The sequence below is a fragment of the Girardinichthys multiradiatus genome, chromosome 21 (genome assembly GCF_021462225.1).
Source record: "Girardinichthys multiradiatus isolate DD_20200921_A chromosome 21, DD_fGirMul_XY1, whole genome shotgun sequence".
Lineage (NCBI taxonomy): Eukaryota > Metazoa > Chordata > Actinopteri > Cyprinodontiformes > Goodeidae > Girardinichthys > Girardinichthys multiradiatus.
This window is the reverse complement of record NC_061813.1, coordinates 7,642,696-7,661,370: the sequence shown is the minus strand read 5'-3', so window position 1 is coordinate 7,661,370 and position 18,675 is coordinate 7,642,696. Positions and strand designations below refer to the sequence as shown.

At 42.2% G+C, this 18,675-nt stretch overlaps 2 protein-coding genes across 3 annotated transcripts; one reads left to right on the top strand and one right to left on the bottom strand.

The window, feature by feature from the left end:
• The first annotated feature begins 872 nt into the window (after positions 1-872).
• Positions 873-18,545, top strand: ift74 (intraflagellar transport 74). Its single transcript, XM_047350441.1, has 21 exons — positions 873-1,004; positions 1,253-1,315; positions 1,507-1,640; positions 3,146-3,281; positions 3,451-3,499; positions 5,903-6,001; positions 6,113-6,173; positions 6,303-6,362; positions 6,453-6,514; positions 13,802-13,940; positions 14,035-14,097; positions 14,238-14,381; positions 16,414-16,454; positions 16,543-16,622; positions 16,700-16,753; positions 16,867-16,964; positions 17,051-17,177; positions 17,294-17,457; positions 17,556-17,681; positions 17,797-17,857; positions 18,099-18,545. The coding sequence occupies exons 3-21, from the start codon at positions 1,512-1,514 to the stop codon at positions 18,215-18,217; spliced, it is 1,812 nt and encodes a 603-aa protein (XP_047206397.1). The 5' UTR covers positions 873-1,004; positions 1,253-1,315; positions 1,507-1,511; the 3' UTR covers positions 18,218-18,545.
• LOC124858414 (leucine-rich repeat-containing protein 19-like) lies at positions 6,807-12,684 on the bottom strand. 2 transcript variants are annotated; one of them, XM_047350443.1, is made up of 7 exons: positions 12,510-12,684; positions 11,191-11,290; positions 10,627-10,877; positions 10,402-10,513; positions 9,881-9,968; positions 9,576-9,782; positions 6,807-9,420 (listed from the first exon to the last, which is right to left on the bottom strand). In XM_047350443.1, the coding sequence occupies exons 2-7, from the start codon at positions 11,281-11,283 to the stop codon at positions 9,077-9,079; spliced, it is 1,095 nt and encodes a 364-aa protein (XP_047206399.1). In that variant the 5' UTR covers positions 11,284-11,290; positions 12,510-12,684; the 3' UTR covers positions 6,807-9,076. The 2 variants fall into 2 exon arrangements, with proteins under 2 accessions (XP_047206399.1, XP_047206398.1); XM_047350442.1 differs by lacking the exon at positions 12,510-12,684 and having other exon boundaries at positions 11,191-11,522.
• Positions 18,546-18,675: the final 130 nt, after the last annotated feature.

Sequence of the window (18,675 nt, the reverse complement as noted above, 5' to 3'; positions counted from 1 at the left end):
TATTACATGATTATTAACATAACTAAACCAGAATAGAGAAAAGTGATATAACAAACTTTACCTTTTGTTTTTTCTTTTACAGGATTGCAGGAAATTAGCAGCCAGGCGCTGCTAATGAAATGCACTGGATTGACTGATCAGTTTGATCATCTTTATACAAGCAGGTGTTTTGGCAGTTTGCTGCTGCGGAACAAACAGGTGTGAGTTAACACAATGTCAAGGAGGAAAGGTGTCCGCAATAGAGAAGCAAATGTGAAAAGGGACATTTTTCTTCAAGTGTTTGGAGGTCATCATTCAATGGTGAGAAAACATTCAAGTTGCCAACATCTCTAGTCCCACTGAATGTGCTTTAGGAAAGAGTAGGTAGAAGGAAGAGGATCGCTGTTTAAGCAGAAATACAGCACACACATTACCCGGATATTTTGGTCAAACACAAAAAAGTTCACAGTCGGATTTGTCTTTGTTGCTTCAATAAAGCTTCCTGGCTATTCTACAGCTGCCTTTCGAGTTACAAAGAAGCAGAGGAAGGTTCTGCATGCGACTGAGAACCAATGGGGACACGAGGTTAAACTGGTGGAGGATGGTCAAATAAATCTGAACTATAACAGCATCAGGATTTCCCTCAAAGGAAACCACAACCACAAGTCATAATCAAGACAGGAATAGAATTTAAAGGTGAATTTAAAGGAATTAAAGGTAAACCATTGCGTATTGTTTGATGACAGAAACCAGTGTATAATATGATACATTATACAATAATGAAGTATTCTAATTAAGTAAACTGATGGTTAACAAAAAAGATAGATGACTAGCATGTGGAATTTTCCTTTGTAAAAGTGAGAACCTGGTCTTCATTCTGTAGGGAGGAGACCTCAGAATCCACGCATTCAGTGATTCGGGGAGGTTGCTGTGAGTGGTCTTCTGGGCCTTTGTCATGATTCAGACCGGCTGGTGATGTATCCCACCATAAATCTATAAAAAGTTGCCAGCGCCTTAATGTTAAGGTTAGTCTGTCTCAGCCTCCTGAAGATGTTGGATCACAGCTCCAACATATTTTGTGTTTTTGCAATATTCTTATTGGAGACTAGGGGGCAGACATGTATTTTGTCGTATGTTTTACAAGGAAGAAGAAGGCGGTTACCGGGGTAACGTCAACATTAGTCGAAGTGCTGGTTATTCGTTAGCTTCTGTTCGAATGATTTAGCCTTTCTCTCCAAATATGACGGGTTCTATATTATTTTTCTCCACACAGGAACAGATAGAGGCTTGAGCAGCTTAACTATCCCACGAAAATCCTCCAGGAAACAAGTTTAAGGTTCGGAACTGAGCTACATTGTCGGAGGTTAAAGCAAAGAACGTGTTGTTTCAGTGTGATCCAAGCTAAGTCTTTCTGTGTCATTTTTACCTCTACATTAGTTCAGTTAGACAATGTTTAGCATTTAGAAGCAAATTTCACAAAGAGATTCAAGACTAGTAATCATAATGTGAATGTTCGCTTGGTTGAAGGCATCATGGCGAGCCAGAAGCCACCTTCCAGCATTGGTAGGCCGATGAGCCGGAGCGGATCTGCTGCTCCTGGTGTCGGAAGACCCCCCACAGCAGTGCGACCTCCTCCCACCGCTATACGGGTACCAACCGGGGTAAGGTCGCTGGATTCTGTAGTAGTTCTCTTTGCTTAACGGCAAGAGAACATCCACGTTGCAATGAAAACATGCGGTGATTCATGGCAGCTTTAGTAAAGTCTAATCACTGAGGGGAAGTGTTAAGCCAAAACACTCAGATTCTTGTATGACGGTTTGATTTTTGATTTTTTTGTCATCAAGTTTACCAAAAAAGACGATATTTTTCTTCAGTCCGGTTGCAGAATATCATCCCACCTCGTAGAAGTTTTATGAATGTACTAGTACAGCTCATAAAAGTAGAATGTCATGAAAAAGTTCAATGTTTTTTTGTCACTCTCCCCAGAAAGAGAAACTCGTATATTATGTAGACTCATTAAACATAGAGTGAAATATTTCATGCCATAATTTTGATGACTCTTACAGATAATGAAAACCCCAAATTGAGCATCTCAGCAAATTAGAATATTACATAAGATCAATAAAAAAAAGATATTTTAAACAGAAATATCAGGCTTCTGAAAAGTATGTTCAATTCTATGCACTCAATACTTGGTTGGGGCTCCTTTTGCATGAATTACTGCATCAATGCAGGGTGGCATAGAGGCGATCAACCTGTGGTTCTGCTGAGGTGTAATTTAAGCCCAGATTGCTTTGATAGCTGCCTTCAGGTCATCTGTATTGTTGGGTCTGGTGTCTCATTTCCTCTTGACATCTTCCTAAATAGATTTTCTATTTTTTGGGGTTCAGGTCAGTTTGCTGGCCAATGCAGCACAGTGATGTCATGGTCATTGACCAGCTTTTGGTACCTTTGGCAGAGTGGGCAGGTGCCACATCCTGCTGGAAAATAAAATCAGCATCTCCATGAAGCTTGACATCAGAAGAAGGCATAAAGTGCTCTACAATTTCCTGGTAGATGGCTGTGTTGACTCTGGACTTCAGAAAACCCACTTGACCATCACCAGCAGATGACATGGTACCCCATATCACTGAGTGTGGAAACGTCATGCTGGATTTCAAGCAATGTGGATTCTGTGCCTCTCCACTCTTCCTCTATACTATGGGACCCTGATTTCTAAATGAAATGCAAACTTTACTTTTATCTGAAAACAGGACTTTGGACCAATGAGCAACAGTCCAGTTATTTTCTCCTCATCCCAAGTAAGACCCTTGTAGCCCATGTTTAGTATTAGCCTGTGTGTAATGGCTCATGATGCGCTGACTCCATCCTCAGTCCACTCCTTGTGAAACTCCACCACATTCTTGAATGGATTTTTCCCAAGGCTGTGATTATCTCTGTTGCAGGAGCAAGTTTTCCTACCGCACTTCTTTCTTTCACGAAACTTTCTATGAAAATATCTGTATCCTTATATTATACATTTCACTTAGGACTATTGGAAATATTGTTGCTGCACATCAATCTACAAAGGATTATGAAGCTAATTTCATACTTGTTCTCAACCAACATAGGTGGAACATAGAGGACCCTAGATGTAAAGAGTAATTCTTAGATTCATGTTTTCCAGATGGTTCCAGGTACCAGTGGGCACCCTGGTATGAGAGGGGGCATCCCCTCTCCTGGAGTCCTGTCAGCACCCATCAAAGTGACTGACAGGCCTGTGACCCAGCAGGGGCTCAGTGGAATGAAGACGGGCATGAAAGGTATCCATAGGTGTCTGCAACTTTGTCTATGTACCTGAATAAAATGCTGTTTGTTTAATGGATTCCTCTTTATGTGTGTCGTCTTACTGCAACCATTAAGACATTACATGGTCCTTTGTCTTTTTCTGTCTCTCTACAACTTTCTCCTTCCTCACTTCCCTTACTGCAGGGCCTCAGAGACAGATTCTGGACAAGTCCTACTACCTGGGTCTGCTCAGGTAACATCATGATCCGAGTTATGTCAGCAGCTTGTGGCCACATTTACCAACATGATCCTTTCATCTAAGGAGCTGTTTTAGCATGGCTGTAAATATAAAGTATAGTACTGTACTTCTATTTTAGTTCATATAGGGAACACCATAGGTAAGCAATTGAAATCAAGAGGTTTAAAACTGTGTGTTACATAAAACACCTTGAATTCACATCCCTTCAACCTTTTCACATTTTATCACATTACAACCACAGACTCCAATGGATTCTATTGATATTTCACACAATAAACCAAAACAGAATAAATGCCCAGAAGTATTCATACGCTTAGCAGATTTAGGTTTGAACTCATCTTTTATTTTACCAGCATATTTGTTCTATCTGGAAGTAATATTAAGATTTTGGAGTGGCCCAGCCAGAGTCTGAGTTCTGATGGTACAGAGACCTTCCAACTTCAAAGACTTGGAGCTCATCAGCAAGATCAATCGTCAGATTATCAGTATAAACATACAAAAAGCTCCACATCAGTTATATTAATGCCAATAAAGATTTTACATGATTATTGAGGGAGAAGTTTGTTTCATTTTCTATCAAAACAAACTTCTTGGCTGCATAAAATAACTTTAGATCTGCCACATTCAAATCTGAGGTGTACATACAGGGGTTGGACAATGAAACTGAAACACCTGGTTTTAGACCACAATAATTTATTAGTATGGTGTAGGGCCTCCTTTTGCGGCCAATACAGCGTCAATTCGTCTTGGGAATGACATATACAAGTCCTGCACAGTGGTCAGAGGGATTTTAAGCCATTCTTCTTGCAGGATAGTGGCCAGGTCACTACGTGATACTGGTGGAGGAAAACGTTTCCTGACTCGCTCCTCCAAAACACCCCAAAGTGGCTCAATAATATTTAGATCTGGTGACTGTGCAGGCCATGGGAGATGTTCAACTTCACTTTCATGTTCATCAAACCAATCTTTCACCAGTCTTGCTGTGTGTATTGGTGCATTGTCATCCTGATACACGGCACCGCCTTCAGGATACAATGTTTGAACCATTGGATGCACATGGTCCTCAAGAATGGTTCGGTAGTCCTTGGCAGTGACGTGCCCATCTAGCACAAGTATTGGGCCAAGGGAATGCCATGAGATGGCAGCCCAAACCACCACTGATCCACCACCATGCTTCACTCTGGACATGCAACAGTCTGGGTGGTACGCTTCTTTGGGGCTTCTCCACACCGTAACTCTCCCAGATGTGGGGAAAACAGTAAAGGTGGACTCATCAGAGAACAATACATGTTTCATATTGTCCACAGCCCAAGATTTGTGCTCCTTGCACCATTGAAACCAACGTTTGGCATTGGCATGAGTGACCAAAGGTTTGGCTATAGCAGCCCGGCCGTGTATATTGACCCTGTGGAGTTCCTGATGGACAGTTCTGGTGGAAACAGGAGAGTTGAGGTGCACATTTAATTCTGCTGTGATTTGGGCAGCCGTGGTTTTATGTTTTTTGGATACAATCCAGGTTAGCACCTGAACATCCCTTTCAGACAGCTTCCTCTTGCGTCCACAGTTAATCCTGTTGGATGTGGTTCATCCTTCTTGGTGGTATGCTGACATCACCCTGGATACCGTGGCTCTTGATACATCACAAAGACTTGCTGTCTTGGTCACAGATGCGCCAGCAAGACGTGCACCAACAATTTGTCCTCTTTTGAACTCTGGTATGTCACCCATAATGTTGTGTGCATTTCAATATTTTGAGCAAAACTGTGCTCTTACCCTGCTAATTGAACCTTCACACTCTGCTCTTACTGGTGCAATGTACAATCAATGAAGACTGGCTACCAGGCTGGTCCAATTTAGCCATGAAACCTCCCACACTAAAATGACAGGTGTTTCACTTTCATTGTCCAACCCCTATAATTTTGGGCTTTACCATATAAGTGAAGTGGAAATAAACAGATGTATTTGTTTTTTTGATGAATAGAAATCTGAAAAGTGTGGTATGTAGCTCCATCCATCTTCCCATTAACTCTCATCAGCTTCCCAGTCTCTGGGGGAAAAAAAGCGTTCCCGCAGCATGACGCCACAATGTAATGGTGTGATGAGGGTGTGGTCTGTTGTCTCTGACAGACATCATGTGTTGCGTGCCACCCAAATAGATCAGTGTTGGTCCCACCTGATCATGGCGCCTGCTTCCACATGTTTGCCATGTCCCTGACAACGGTACCAATAAAACTCATGGAAGCCTGTGGTTGTGATGTGACAAAATATGGAAAAGATGAATAATTCTTCAAGGCATTGTATTGTGTCATTGCTGAATCTTCCATAAATTCTTCCATATTTAACGTTTGTTCTTCATTATCAAGTGAAAGTGAACGTTTCTGCTGTTTTCACCATTAGGAGTAAAATCAACGAGTTGACCACAGAGACCAGCAAACTGCACAAAGAGATTGAAAACTACAACCAGGAGAACTCTGTCTATCTCTCCTATGAGAAAAGGTGAATGGTAGATTTAGTACCTTTCATGATTTAAAAAACACACTTTTATAAGAATGAGATCAGTGTACATCAAATCCCATCATCACTAAGCACTTGCTGTTTTGATTGCAGAGCTGAGGGCCTGGCTGTAGAGATCAAGGACCTGCAGGGCCAGCTTGCGGACTACAACATGGTAAGCTGTCCTATTCTAGATTTAAAAGATGTTTATTGGGAGAATCAGTGAACCGTGTTAGTCTTTTTACCTCATTAGTGATAATCTGAGGTGCTTTTTAATTCACATTTGAGTCAAATATGTTTTCAGCTGGTGGACAAGCTCAACACCAACACAGAGATGGAGGAAATGATCAATGACTACAACATGGTAAATATGACCTGGAAATAATGGCACAGTGGACCAGGGACATGGGAAGTATTCTCTCTCACTGCTTCCTGTTTTACTCTGTTTTTCCAGCTCAAAGTGCATAATGACATGGAGGCACAAAGCATCGACAGCATCTTCACAGAGAGGAGAGAGTAGGAATCTTCCACTTCATTTTACTGTGTGTGTGTGTGTGTGTGTGTGTGTGTGAGATTCAGTGTCAGTGGAGGTTAGCAAACATTGGACACACTTGGAGAAAAAAGAAGAAATATCTTTTTCTGTTGCAGCTTTAACCTGTCGGGAAGTGGATCCGGGTTCATCTGTTACCCTGTTTTGTCCCTTCCTGCTTCCATTTCACACACAACAGTTGAGCATCAGTGTTTTTCTCTTGATAATTGGCTGTTTTGGGGATAGATAATCATAAAAATGCTCAGATCTCACATGTAATCTACGTTCCATTCAGTTTCTTTATACGACGTCAGTTTCTGCCTAATATTTCTCAAGGCTCTTACAAGACATACAGGTCAAATTCATATGCATTTATACAGAAATATATAATAAAATCAGTATAACTCATCCCAGAGCAATATTATGACCCTTGATCAAACCAGAAGAACTACGAGTCATTTCCGATTAATTGTTATCACATATTGTAACATCTTCACAGGAGAAAGTGAATTCATTTCAAAATGGATCACTGTACTTCATTGTTTGTTGAAAAAGGGTACGAAACATTTTGTCGCAGACAGCTCCTTTCCGTTCCTTTTAAAGGTTGGGTAGGAAAAAGTAGAAAATGAGGGAGGGGCAAAATGCCCAGAAGCCAACCAGAAAGCAGCCTTTCCTCTTTCCTAGCGGTACTCTATCTTTCTCCTATAAGTGACTTGTCAATCAAAGCTCAGGATGAACACATCTGCTAGCTACAGGACGATGAAGCTGCAATCTTTTATACGTGACCTCTCGTTGTGATGAGCTGTTGCTGTTGTAAATGTAAACAAAGACTTGGAGCGTCCCAGAAGTGTGTTGTATCCACAGCTTGGATCTGCACTGTAAAGTGGTGTTGAAAACAACTGGTACCAGATTGTGAAATTTTAGGGCTGTTAGCCGAGAAATGTATTATGAATACATTAGTTCCAATGTTCTGACCATTTTGAAAGAAAATTCTGTATTCAGTATGGTGTTACAATAGAACCAGTTCAGGATACCCAACTATAAACTTTGAACTCAACAGCCCCACTGTTCAGTGACATTTAGTGGTGAACTGCTTGTTGGTACATCAGTACCCTCTTAAGGTACTCTGTGTGCTTTACTTAGCAATCGTGGAAAGCTGCACTTTAAAATGACACCATGTACAGGACTGAAAGATTCTGCTGTTCTGAAGTCATTTCGTAACCCGAATATTCTACCATGTATGGTTCTGTTCTTGTTTATGTATCCTGGACAGTTTAAGCATGAGAGTCCACATCTGATTAGATCTCTGCTATCTACTCTACATGCAGATAACCTATATGACACAGTGGGCTGAGGATAAGAGGAAATCATCTCATCCGCTGTCTTGGCTTATCTCTATTCTGTTTGATCCTAAAGTTGCTGGTGCACAGTCATGCTGGAACTGGGAGGGGTCATTTCCCAAATTCTTCCCATATAGTCAGAAACATTCAATTGTCCTAAATCCCTTTATATGTTGCAGCATTAAAGTTCTCTTGACAAGAACCAGGGGGACACGCTTGATTTCAGCAAAATAACCCCACACCATAATCTAAACCCCACCAAACTTTGCATGATGCAGTCAGAAAAGTACTGTTCTGCCAACCCCATCCTCACTGCTCTGGAGTCCAATGGTGGTCAACTTGTTGATGCAGCTGCTCCGCCATGCAGGGCCATTACACGAAGCTCTCTATGCCCTTCTTGAACTAATCTGCAGGCCACAGTGTGCTTCTTAGCATGGGCCGTCCCCACTCTGTCATCAACATGGCCTACCACTCTGTGCCTGAGTTGCTGTTTTTTGTTCCCATCTGCTACCTCTTTCTTATGATTCCACAAACTGTTGACTGCGGAATGTTTTCAGTAGCGAGGAAATTCCCAAATGGACTTATTCCTCACATCTTCTACCATTGTACCACACCTGAATTCACTGAACTCCTGAGAGCGACCTATGTTGGGAAAAGCAGGTTAGTTGGTAGTTCCATGTGGTTCAGAAAGGATGGTGAACACAATTCTAAACTATTAGACATGAAACCGGCCCAGACCACCTTTGATGGTGACCTGGAGGAAAGTGTCTTCTGGAGTGTTCACACCTGTATTTAGCGCTGTCCGAATACAGATCCAGTCACACAGTCAGAATGAGCCCATAGGCTAGTGACATGCTTGAATTCATCCTCATCCCTCCTTTTTCTAGGATTTTATAGCTCATCACACAAAGAGACCTATAACAAGAAAATAAAGCTCCAGGTAAAGTAAGATGCTGGAAACATTTATGCTGGAATGGCACTATGTAAACTTGTGTGGCTCAGTGTGCCGTCTGCTATCTTAAATACAGCGCTTATACAATGAGACACACAGTTACATGGAGAAGGATCATTAAACCTTAAGCAATAATTCTTCACAGTATTTAGAAACTAAACAAATAGCTTATTTTATATATTAGATTAACCATTTAATTTGGGGTATCATTTACAGATCTAAACTTTATAGATTCAGTCTAATTTGACATCGGCCCCTCATTGAGCTTCTAGAATCTCTTCCTCTGCATCCTCTGCCCCCTTGATATACGGATCCTCAAAGTATCCATCCTCCTCCTCTTCTTCCTCTATCCGATGACTCAGTTCCTCAAACATGAATGTCTGCTGGCTTCCATGCCCCCTTGTCTCTGTAAAGACCGTTTTCATGGTTTCCTGCTCCTCTTCCTCATCATCTTCCTGCAGTCTCCGATGTCTGTAGTTGTGGAAGCGTTTGTACCAGGAAGGCCCCTTGATGGCGGTAAGGATGAGCGCGCAGGTGGCCAGTGCCAAGACGGCAACGCAGACAGTGAACTTCCATGTGTTGCCAGGCACAGGTTTCTGGTCTGGTGGGGGAATGGAGATGGAGAAGCGAAAACAGTCAGTTTAGCAGACTGTTTCTTTAGAAAATGTTGTAACCCATTAGAATATGTGAAGGTTTGGGTGCTGGGTCTAAAGGAAGAACTGCTTAAGTAGAAGAAACATGCATCATATGTCTGACCTTTACTGATGGTGGAATTCTGACTCGTTGAAGTGGTGGTCGGCTTATTGTCGATTCCTTTAGATTGTTTAGAGGTGACCGGTGCTGATGGAGATTTTAGGTCACTCTGCAAAGGGACTGGTGATGATGTGGAACAGAGATTCATAAAATCCAGGAGATTTTTTCCTTCCTGCTCTGCTGGAGATGTACAGGGGATTATTGGGCTCCCTAGAGCAAAACATGGAAAGCAGTCATGCGCATTTCAGTTAGATTGCTTAGAAACGACTGGTGTGAGTCTGTGTGTGTTTTCAAAGTAATTCTAGTACCAATAGTGACATTTGCTTCTTTCATCCTTCCAATGGTGTTTAGCAGAGGACAGGAACAGTTCCAGGGATTGTTTTGGAGGTGCAGGATCTAACAAGAAGCCCCAAGTTGAAAGGAAACACAGTATTTTTTTACCAAATGTAGAGAATGTTAAGCTTTACTTTGTTCAGTTTAAGTGGATCAACAATTCAGGTTGTTGCCATGCGTCAACATTAATACAAAGCAGCAATCAGGCTGACACCTTCTTGTGGAGAGTATGCCCCTAGTGCCTGAAGACTGCATTTACAACCACCTGGCTTAATACATGTTTCTCATGTCAGACTTCTATAATGTGACCTTCACCCATGTTGTAACTGACTGTTGGACACTTCTGTAGCAATGAAAGTATATTTATAACCAACACTTGTCTGCATGGGCCATAAATCCCAAACACACCAGGCCATACTTTCAAGAATCCCAGCTGTTTTTGAGTATGTTTAATAAATCCGGACCGGTTAAGGATTTTGTTTTGCCTTTTGGTTACCTTTAGACTTTTTAGCTCTGTCATTAGCTTGCCAGGGAGATCTGTCAGATTGTTGCTGGACAGGTCCAGCTCTTCTAGGACATCCAAGCCATAGAAAGCCTCAGGGTCCAGACTGGAACAAGAACCATAAACAAACCAAGAATCAGGTGTTTTCCTGTAAGATACTGGTTAGAATATTTTGCAGAACTGGATACAAGAGTCGCCATGTTTTGCTTTCTAAGTTACCTGCTGATGCTGTTTCTGGCTAGGGACAGCACTCTGAGTTGTGATAGCATAGAGAAGTACTTGGCTGGTACAGTAGTGACAAGGTTACCACCTAAACGGAGTTCAACCAGCGTGAGATAACTATTCAGGGCTTGTTGGTCCGTCTCATTCAGAGTAATCCAGTTGCCTTCGGTCACCAGCATGAAAACTTTGGAATTGTTGGCATTAGGTGGGATGACTTGTAGAAGCTTGTTTGTCAGGTTTCTGACCAGCTGAAGGATGGGTGGACAACCATAAACAGAAGGACATGGACAAAATAAATCAAAGATCTAGACATAGGTGTCAAAGTCTAGTCCTCGAGGGCCGGTGTCCTGCAACTTTTAGATGCCTCTCTGCTTTACACACCTGAATCAAATAATTAGGTAATGACCACGACTCTGTAGAACTTGACTGCATACTGAGGAGAATATTTAGCCATTTGATTGAGGTGTGTTGGACCTGGGACACATCTAAAAGCTGCAGGACACTGGTCCTCAAGGACTGGAGTTTGACCCTTCTGATCTGGAAGATAAAATATTTCCATACCTGTTCATCTTTTTCCACAAATACCCCAGTATTTTCGTATACAACCGATGCAGAAATGCACAGCAGGAGGAGAAACTGCTGCAACCCATCCATTGTTTTACTCCGGAGAGAAAGAAAACCAAAACGCATTGAGAAAATCATTCGTAACTGACATAGGAAACAAAGCACTATATTTACTATATAAATAAATATTGGATCCCCCAGCAAAACATGACCTGGTAGAAGCTCAGCAGCAGAATGTTTCTTGTAGGAGTTTGCACTGATCTTAGCAGGGATTTTGGTCCACTCTTGAGTACAGAAACCTGCCTACATTTTTACTAGTTTAAAGCTTCAGCTTCATCAACACATTTCTCTTCTTTAATCGTTACCTTGTTGCCTTGGCAACATGTTCCGGGTCCCTGTCCTGCTGGAAGACCCATCCACAACCAACCCTCTAGTTTTCTCGCTGAGGGGAAAAGGTTTTTGTTAAGATTTTACAGTACTGTCATTTGACCCCTCCCCATCGACTGCAAAACAGCCGCAAATCGAAATGGCTCCACAATCATACTTGACTGTGTAGATGGTTCTCTTTCGGCTAATGTTTGTTCTGTTTGGACTACAACGCGTTCTCCTCAGCCTTCTCTGAACCATTTTAAAGTTTACATGAGCTTTACATAACGAAATGCTGCAAGATGTCAGTCCATTATATTTGTTTGTGGTGACTGTGGTTCAAACTGCCCACAGATCACCCAGTTCCTCCAGTCTAGATGTAGGTTTACCGCTTATCTTTCTCAGGATCATCCTTACGTTATGAGTAAAGGTCTGGTATGAAACCCCATGTAGAGTGAGATGGAAAATGATTTTAAAATCGTTCAGTCGTTGAGCTCTTGTAGCCCACTGAAGCCTTCTCCAGATCTGCTACCTTCTCATACATTTCATATATTTTGTAAGAATGCGAAGAATATTGTTGATTGATTTTCCTGTACACCACAGAAACGTCCACAAAAATTCAAAATATGAAAATATGCTGAAAACACATTTGTGCAACTGCCAGAACTTGTGATTAATAGTGTGGAATATTAGCCACAGGGTCTTGCACAAGACATGAAAGGCTCACAAAGAAGATCTGCTGACACACAGGACCAGAAAGGTCTGCAGAGAAGAGCCGGTACGCTTTTAACTTTTTCTCTCTTGACAACTGGAGAAAACGCAAACAAGTGGAAGCTGCTGAGACTGGAATTCATAGAAGAATCGCTGCAACAGCTTCTTTCATGAAGCCACACTTAAACGTGTCTGCTGAAGTAAACTCTGTACAAGTATGTACTTAAAAACACGCTTACCTGTGTTCCCACACGCACACATATGAACCTCTTCACCTGTCCATAAGCAGCCAGAACAGCAAGTGACCCTTGCTCCCTGTATAACTTAGATTGTGCTATGCACTGTTCCTGCTAGCTAACCATTTATAATCAATCAAGTCAGTCCTCCTTACTTAACTTCCTCATTATTGTCCTTCCGCGGTTGGGGCTGAACATGCGCTGTAGTTACTGTGGGAAGGAGGAGGACCTGGAGGATTAATAACACGCAATAGGATGTCTGCTATGCCAGTTAGGAATAACAGAAATAGAAAAGGCTGTTGGGAATTAATGGTCATTTAGGGTTGATCAAAGGGAGGAGATAGAGATGGGGGGAAGGAAAGGACATCACTGCGGATTATGTAGATACAAAAGCCTAAGGAGGAGATTATTCTGCACCAAATTCTTTGTTCTGTTTCTAGAACTAATATAGCAGCATGTAGCTGTGGCTCTCTGGATCTTCTGTTTTTATGTGGATCTTCTTGTATGATTACAGAAGTACAGCCTCTTCCTGTTCTAGGGTTTTACATACAATAAGAAATGATCTGGGCTTTACTGGGACCTAATTTATTTAAAACTTACATAAAACCAGTAGCTTGTAGAACCTCCTTTAGCAGCAGATCGGTTCAGTAGTTATTTCTATGAGACTTTATCAGCCTCTCATATCACTGAAGAGACATTTAGTACTCTTCTTTATAGAAGTACCACATTTCAGTCAGGTTTAGGGTTAGAATTTGACTTTTTTCAGCCAATCAGTGGTAGATGTGCTGCTTTGAATTGAATAATTGTCCTGTTGATGATAAGCTTCGGCTGTCTGACAGATGGCCTCAAAGAGGAGTTCATTGTCAGCTGCATAACTGCAAGATGTCCAGGTCCTGTGGCTGTAAAACACAAGCCCAGATCATCACCCTTCCGCCACCATGCCTTACAGTGTTGGTGCTGATGAGCTGTTGTCTGTTTTCTCCAAACATGCTGCTGTGCCTTATGGCCTAACATCTCTAACTTTTACCTAATCTGTCCAAAGAACATAGTTCCAAAATTATTGTGGTTTGATTCATGCAAGTGCAGTTTTGTAAGCCTAAATCGTGCTTTTTTTGGTTTTGTTTTTGTGTTTTGATTGTGTGACTGTTTCCACTGCCTATCTAATCATTCCCATCCATGGCGTCTGTGGACTGGATCTTTTTGGCTCATGTTTTCCTCTGATTTGAAGTGAAATAAAGCATGAATAAAAAAAACTAAACTCTGGTTCTCTTCCGTCCTGCATGTTTGCTCTGCAGAAGAGAAGTGGTAATCAGGGCGATCGAGGAGGAGATCACAAGGGAAAGGCAGGTGGCCGACGAAGTTGTCCAGGCAATGCCTTCAGCAAAGCGCGAGAAATATTTCTCCATGACAACAGCCAATGATGACCTGCTACAGGTACGTCTAGCTGCTATCACAATGTAAAACACAACCCAAATGACCTGTGATCACCTTCTGCTTGCCTCTGGGTTTTGTTTGTTCTGTTTTGCAGGAATTTGCGGTCCTGCAGGAGGAGCTGGACATTCTGGTAACCAGGAAGGAAGACTATGAAGCAGTGAGTTCAGTTAAAAGGAAAAGAGTTTGGAGTTTCAGACAAAAAGGAAACAGTGGAAAGAGAGATGGATGGGAAATGATACATGTGACGCAGATTAAGGTTCACCTCATGTGCTAATCCTGCATTCTCCCTCTATGCAGGAGCTGTCCCACTCCCAGATAAAACAGGAAATGGTTCGGCTTCACGAGACGCTGTCGGCACTGGAGGGAAAGCGTAATGCCATGGAGGCCGAGCACAAGAGCCTGGGCTCCCCTCAGGAGCAGAGGGAGAAATTGCTAAAGCAGGTGAAACCTCACACAGAAGCGGGTTTATTTTCTGTCACATGTGGGGATGGTGTGTTTAGGGTCATGGGCAGTGTGGGTTTTCTGCCATAAATGTAGGCCAGAAAGTTCAGTCTTGGTCTCATTTGACCAGAGCTCCTTGGCTGGTGGCGAGGTGCGACTGGGACTTCTTTTGTCTTTCTTTCAACAGTCACTTTTTTCTCGCCACCCTTCAACAAAGGCCCAATGTGTAGAGTGCAGGACTAACAAATTCTCCCACCCGAGCTGTGGATCTCCGCAGCTCCTCTACAGTTACCATGGGCCACTTGGCTGCTTCTCCAATCAGTGCTCTCCTCAAGGTGTGAAGACTTTTGCCAGACACTTTGGGTTAGACTGGTTGTCATTAATGTGATTTATTCCACAGACATGTCTGAGTTCTGCGAAACCTCGGACAGGTCCGATAAAAAGCATGGCTTGTTGTGATTGTGTTTTGCATCTTTTCTGTGACACTAAGCCATCATGCCATGATGATGAAGAAAAGTTTCTAAAATCTGCAGCTTTTGTTCAAAACTCTTAAGCTTTTTGCTGAAACCTTTTTTATTCAAAACTAATGAACACATAAGAAACTTGAAGCGAGCATTATATGATGTATCTGTTCTCGCTGCTGTGTGAAAATGTTTAGGCCACATTCAAACTGGTTCTGGGTAAATTAGAAATATTTTCTGTCCCCAGGGATTAAAATAGGCTTCTTCAGAGAGGAAACAGCACCCCCAGAAGGCGAAATAGGGAACACAACAAAAAACTAAATATTAATGGGGACCTATTATGCCAAATTCCCATGTTGATCATTTTTATATTTCCATTTGGGTCTCTAATGCTCCTACAAGCAGTCCAAATGCAAAAAAAAAAAAAACATTCAGCCGTTTTTTTTGGCTATAAATTAGTGTTTTATTTTTTCTAGAAAACACGCGGTTTCAAAAGCTGCGTAATTGTGACGTCACAAATACACTGGCACCTAGCAACGTTACCTGAGTCCAGCCCCTGACTAGCAACTGAAGCGGAGCTCCACCCACCTGATTTTCAGTAGAGGATCACGTTTTACCTTACAGGCTCTTTACAATGGTAACCCTCAAAGGTAGATGTTATGTCTTTGGCTCCAAAGACCCACAGAAATGTAGGTACTTATTGTTGTCGTTCTGCTGTTTGGCTTGAACGTGCTTGTCATGTAGCATTTAGTAATGGCTAACTAACCATTTTCAGCCCGCTGTGCGCCACTAAAACGACTCGCTGACATCCCTACATATTTTTATAATTTTCCTTCTACTCTGTTCAGCCAGGGATTTGCCTCTTCTCACAAGAGGGTATATTAAAGCGTTTTCTTCTGATGATGTGGTATCAGGTGTAACGCAGATGACTGAGAGCAAAACAGGTGTGTGGTGTCTGTCTCTAGGCAACAGTGACAGCATCACATGCGGAGCTGAGGAGGTCCTGCTTAGATTCCGCCACTACAACTTTGCTGCCTTTTATTTGTTTAATATAATCTTAACGGGTGTGACAGAAATGTATATCGGATATTTCATGTTACAGGAAGGCTGGCAACCCCAATTGAGATGGTAATAAATAATAACATTTCGAGTTATGAAGTTACCATTCAGAAACTGGTTGCTGCATCCATGATGGTTGTTCAGGAGACTCCACTTCTTCTGCTTCTGAGTTTGATTCAGGGTCAAAGATGTATGGTTGTACTGTTGAGCATCTACTGGGAGCCATGTGTGGCCAGATGCAGCTAATTTGTATAAAAGAGACAGAGCCCTAAAACAGCTCATTCTGAAAGGAGCTCAAACTGAGGAGGTGAAACCTTGTTATCTGAGAATGACTTTGTGTGAAAATGTAATTGGCATGTTTTGTATAACCCATAGACCGATTCCAAATGTTTAAAAGGAAGTAAAATAGGTCACCTTTAAATGAAAAATAGGATTTCGATATGGATGAAAGCTGAATAAAATGAATCCAGTGTAGTATGATGTTAAATATATTCTTTTTTTTTTCTTCCTAGGTTAAGGAGGACAACCAGGAAATAGCCAGCATGGAGAGACAGTGTGTATCCACAGATGTTAGCTAGCGGCTTGGTAGCTTAAACGTAGAGCTAGGTAGTGTAATAATATGTTTGTGTGTGTGTGCTCAGACTTACTGAGATCAGGGACAGGACGAGACAAATCATAGAGGACATCCGGAATCTGGAACAGGACTCAGAGGCAGCTCAGGGTAACGCTGCTGGATGATTCTCTCATGTTCTTTCATTAAATGTCAAAATGAATGAGAAATGTTTTTTTCCTCATAAGGGGAGTGCCAACAGAAGTACAAGGAGCTGAAGAGGAAGGAGGAAGAAATAGACCGTGAGTTCCAGTCAGACATGGTGATATATGGAAGGTCACATCTAATCCATGGACTCAATCATCTGACAAATACACGATGAGCTTGAGATGCCATAGCTCCTCTTTTGTTTCAGGGTTCCTGGAGTCGTTTGAGGAGTCCAAAGCTGAGGAGCTGGAGAAGCTCAACCAGAGCCAGGAAAACATCGTCTCACTCCTGGAACATTGCAGCAGGGTGAGCAACAGAAAGACCTGGAGAGAAAGATGAGTAGTAATACAGCACTGAGGATTTTCAGCGTGCGTTCTGATTGGTCTGTACAGAACATGTTGAGGTTACGCCATGTGGATACGGTGACTGCCAGCGAGCTGAAGAACATGCAAGAGGTACTGGTCAGCAAGGAGACGGAGGTGGTCCAATCAGTGAGCACCACCAGAGGACTGACAACAGGTCATTATCACAAACACACCTATACAAACTCATTGTAGGAAATAGATGATTTAATGGAACCAGACTGAGAGAAAAGTATTTATAGGACTACTGGTGACTTTATGCTCTCCCACCAGAGTCCCGACGCCTGCAGCAGGACCTGGAGAAGGTCCAGCAGCTAGAGGGGAAGATCACAGAGGAGCTCAGCACACTGAAGGAACAAGTCAGCACCATGGAGTCTGAGCTGCACACCTACGGAGACCTGGAGACCCTGAGGCAGACGGCCGAGGACAAGAGGAAGGTAGCAACTGGTGGACCTTAAGACATGCAGCAGATCACCCCCAACTCCTGATCCATCAAATACTGACTGCCCTGTTTCTTCATCTTCTTCTGCTGCAGAGGCTCCTGAAGGAACGGGTGTCTCTGACTCAGCATCAAGATTCATTTGGACAGCTGTTGGAGGAGATGAACCAGAAACACGAAGCTCTCAAAATCAAACTGCAGGAGAACGAGACGCATGCTCAGGTTAGAACAGTACACGGTCAGAAGAAGTCACAGATGTCCACATCCAGCTAAATGATCAGGTTTAGTTCAAAGTGACTTGGACTTGTTTTGTATTTGTGTGTGTTTGGTTTCTCAGCTGACTAACCTGGAGAGGAAATGGCAGCACCTGGAGCAGAACAATTTTGTAATGAAAGAGTGTATCCTTCAGAAACTGGACTCTTTCAACTTAACTGTACCACACATCTCTTCAAAATATGTGTAAATGTAACAATCAGCAGTGTGAACCTCTAACAGAGGCCAGGTGAGTTCCAGGAATCATGAGCATTTCTTTCTTTAAAAACCAGACAGATTGCGATCTGAGCGGGTGTGGTACGGTATGTCGGGATGTTTTTTTGTGTTGGAGTCACTTTCCTGATCTTCCTTTAACTTTACCATCAGTCATCGCATCCAAGACTCAGGAGAGCGACTATGCATCAGTTGCTAAGATTGTCTCCCAGCAGGTGGAGGAGTACAACAAGAGCCTTATAGAGTCGCTGCAGACGAATGGCCTGAAATAACCTCCAATCAGTTATCTTCAGAAAAACAAGGACTTTCTGCTGAACCTGGTGTCTTCATTGAGAAGTTGGTAATAATATGGAAATTAGTGTTTTTATTAGTGTAGTTTTGGGCATTTTTACAACAGCTGCATATTGTTGCAGCTACAAATTTCTCTTTTTATCTGACCACAGATTTTGATATTTATCTTCTTTCTGCCATCTGGGCTTTTAGAGAGTATTTAAAGTTTGTCAGCTTGTATTCTTCCTTGCTTCGGATTGTTCTTTTTTTCTGTTAGCCTGAGCATTGCAGTTTCACTTGTTCCTGAGCAATAAAGGTGGTGACATGTAATACTTTGAAGCTTTGAGTTTGTATAGAATTTTCTAGAATTTCACATAAATAGATTTGTGGTGAAACCTGACTACAAATGGAAAGCATTACTTGACCCTTAACCCTAAACACATGTTGCAACAATAAATCC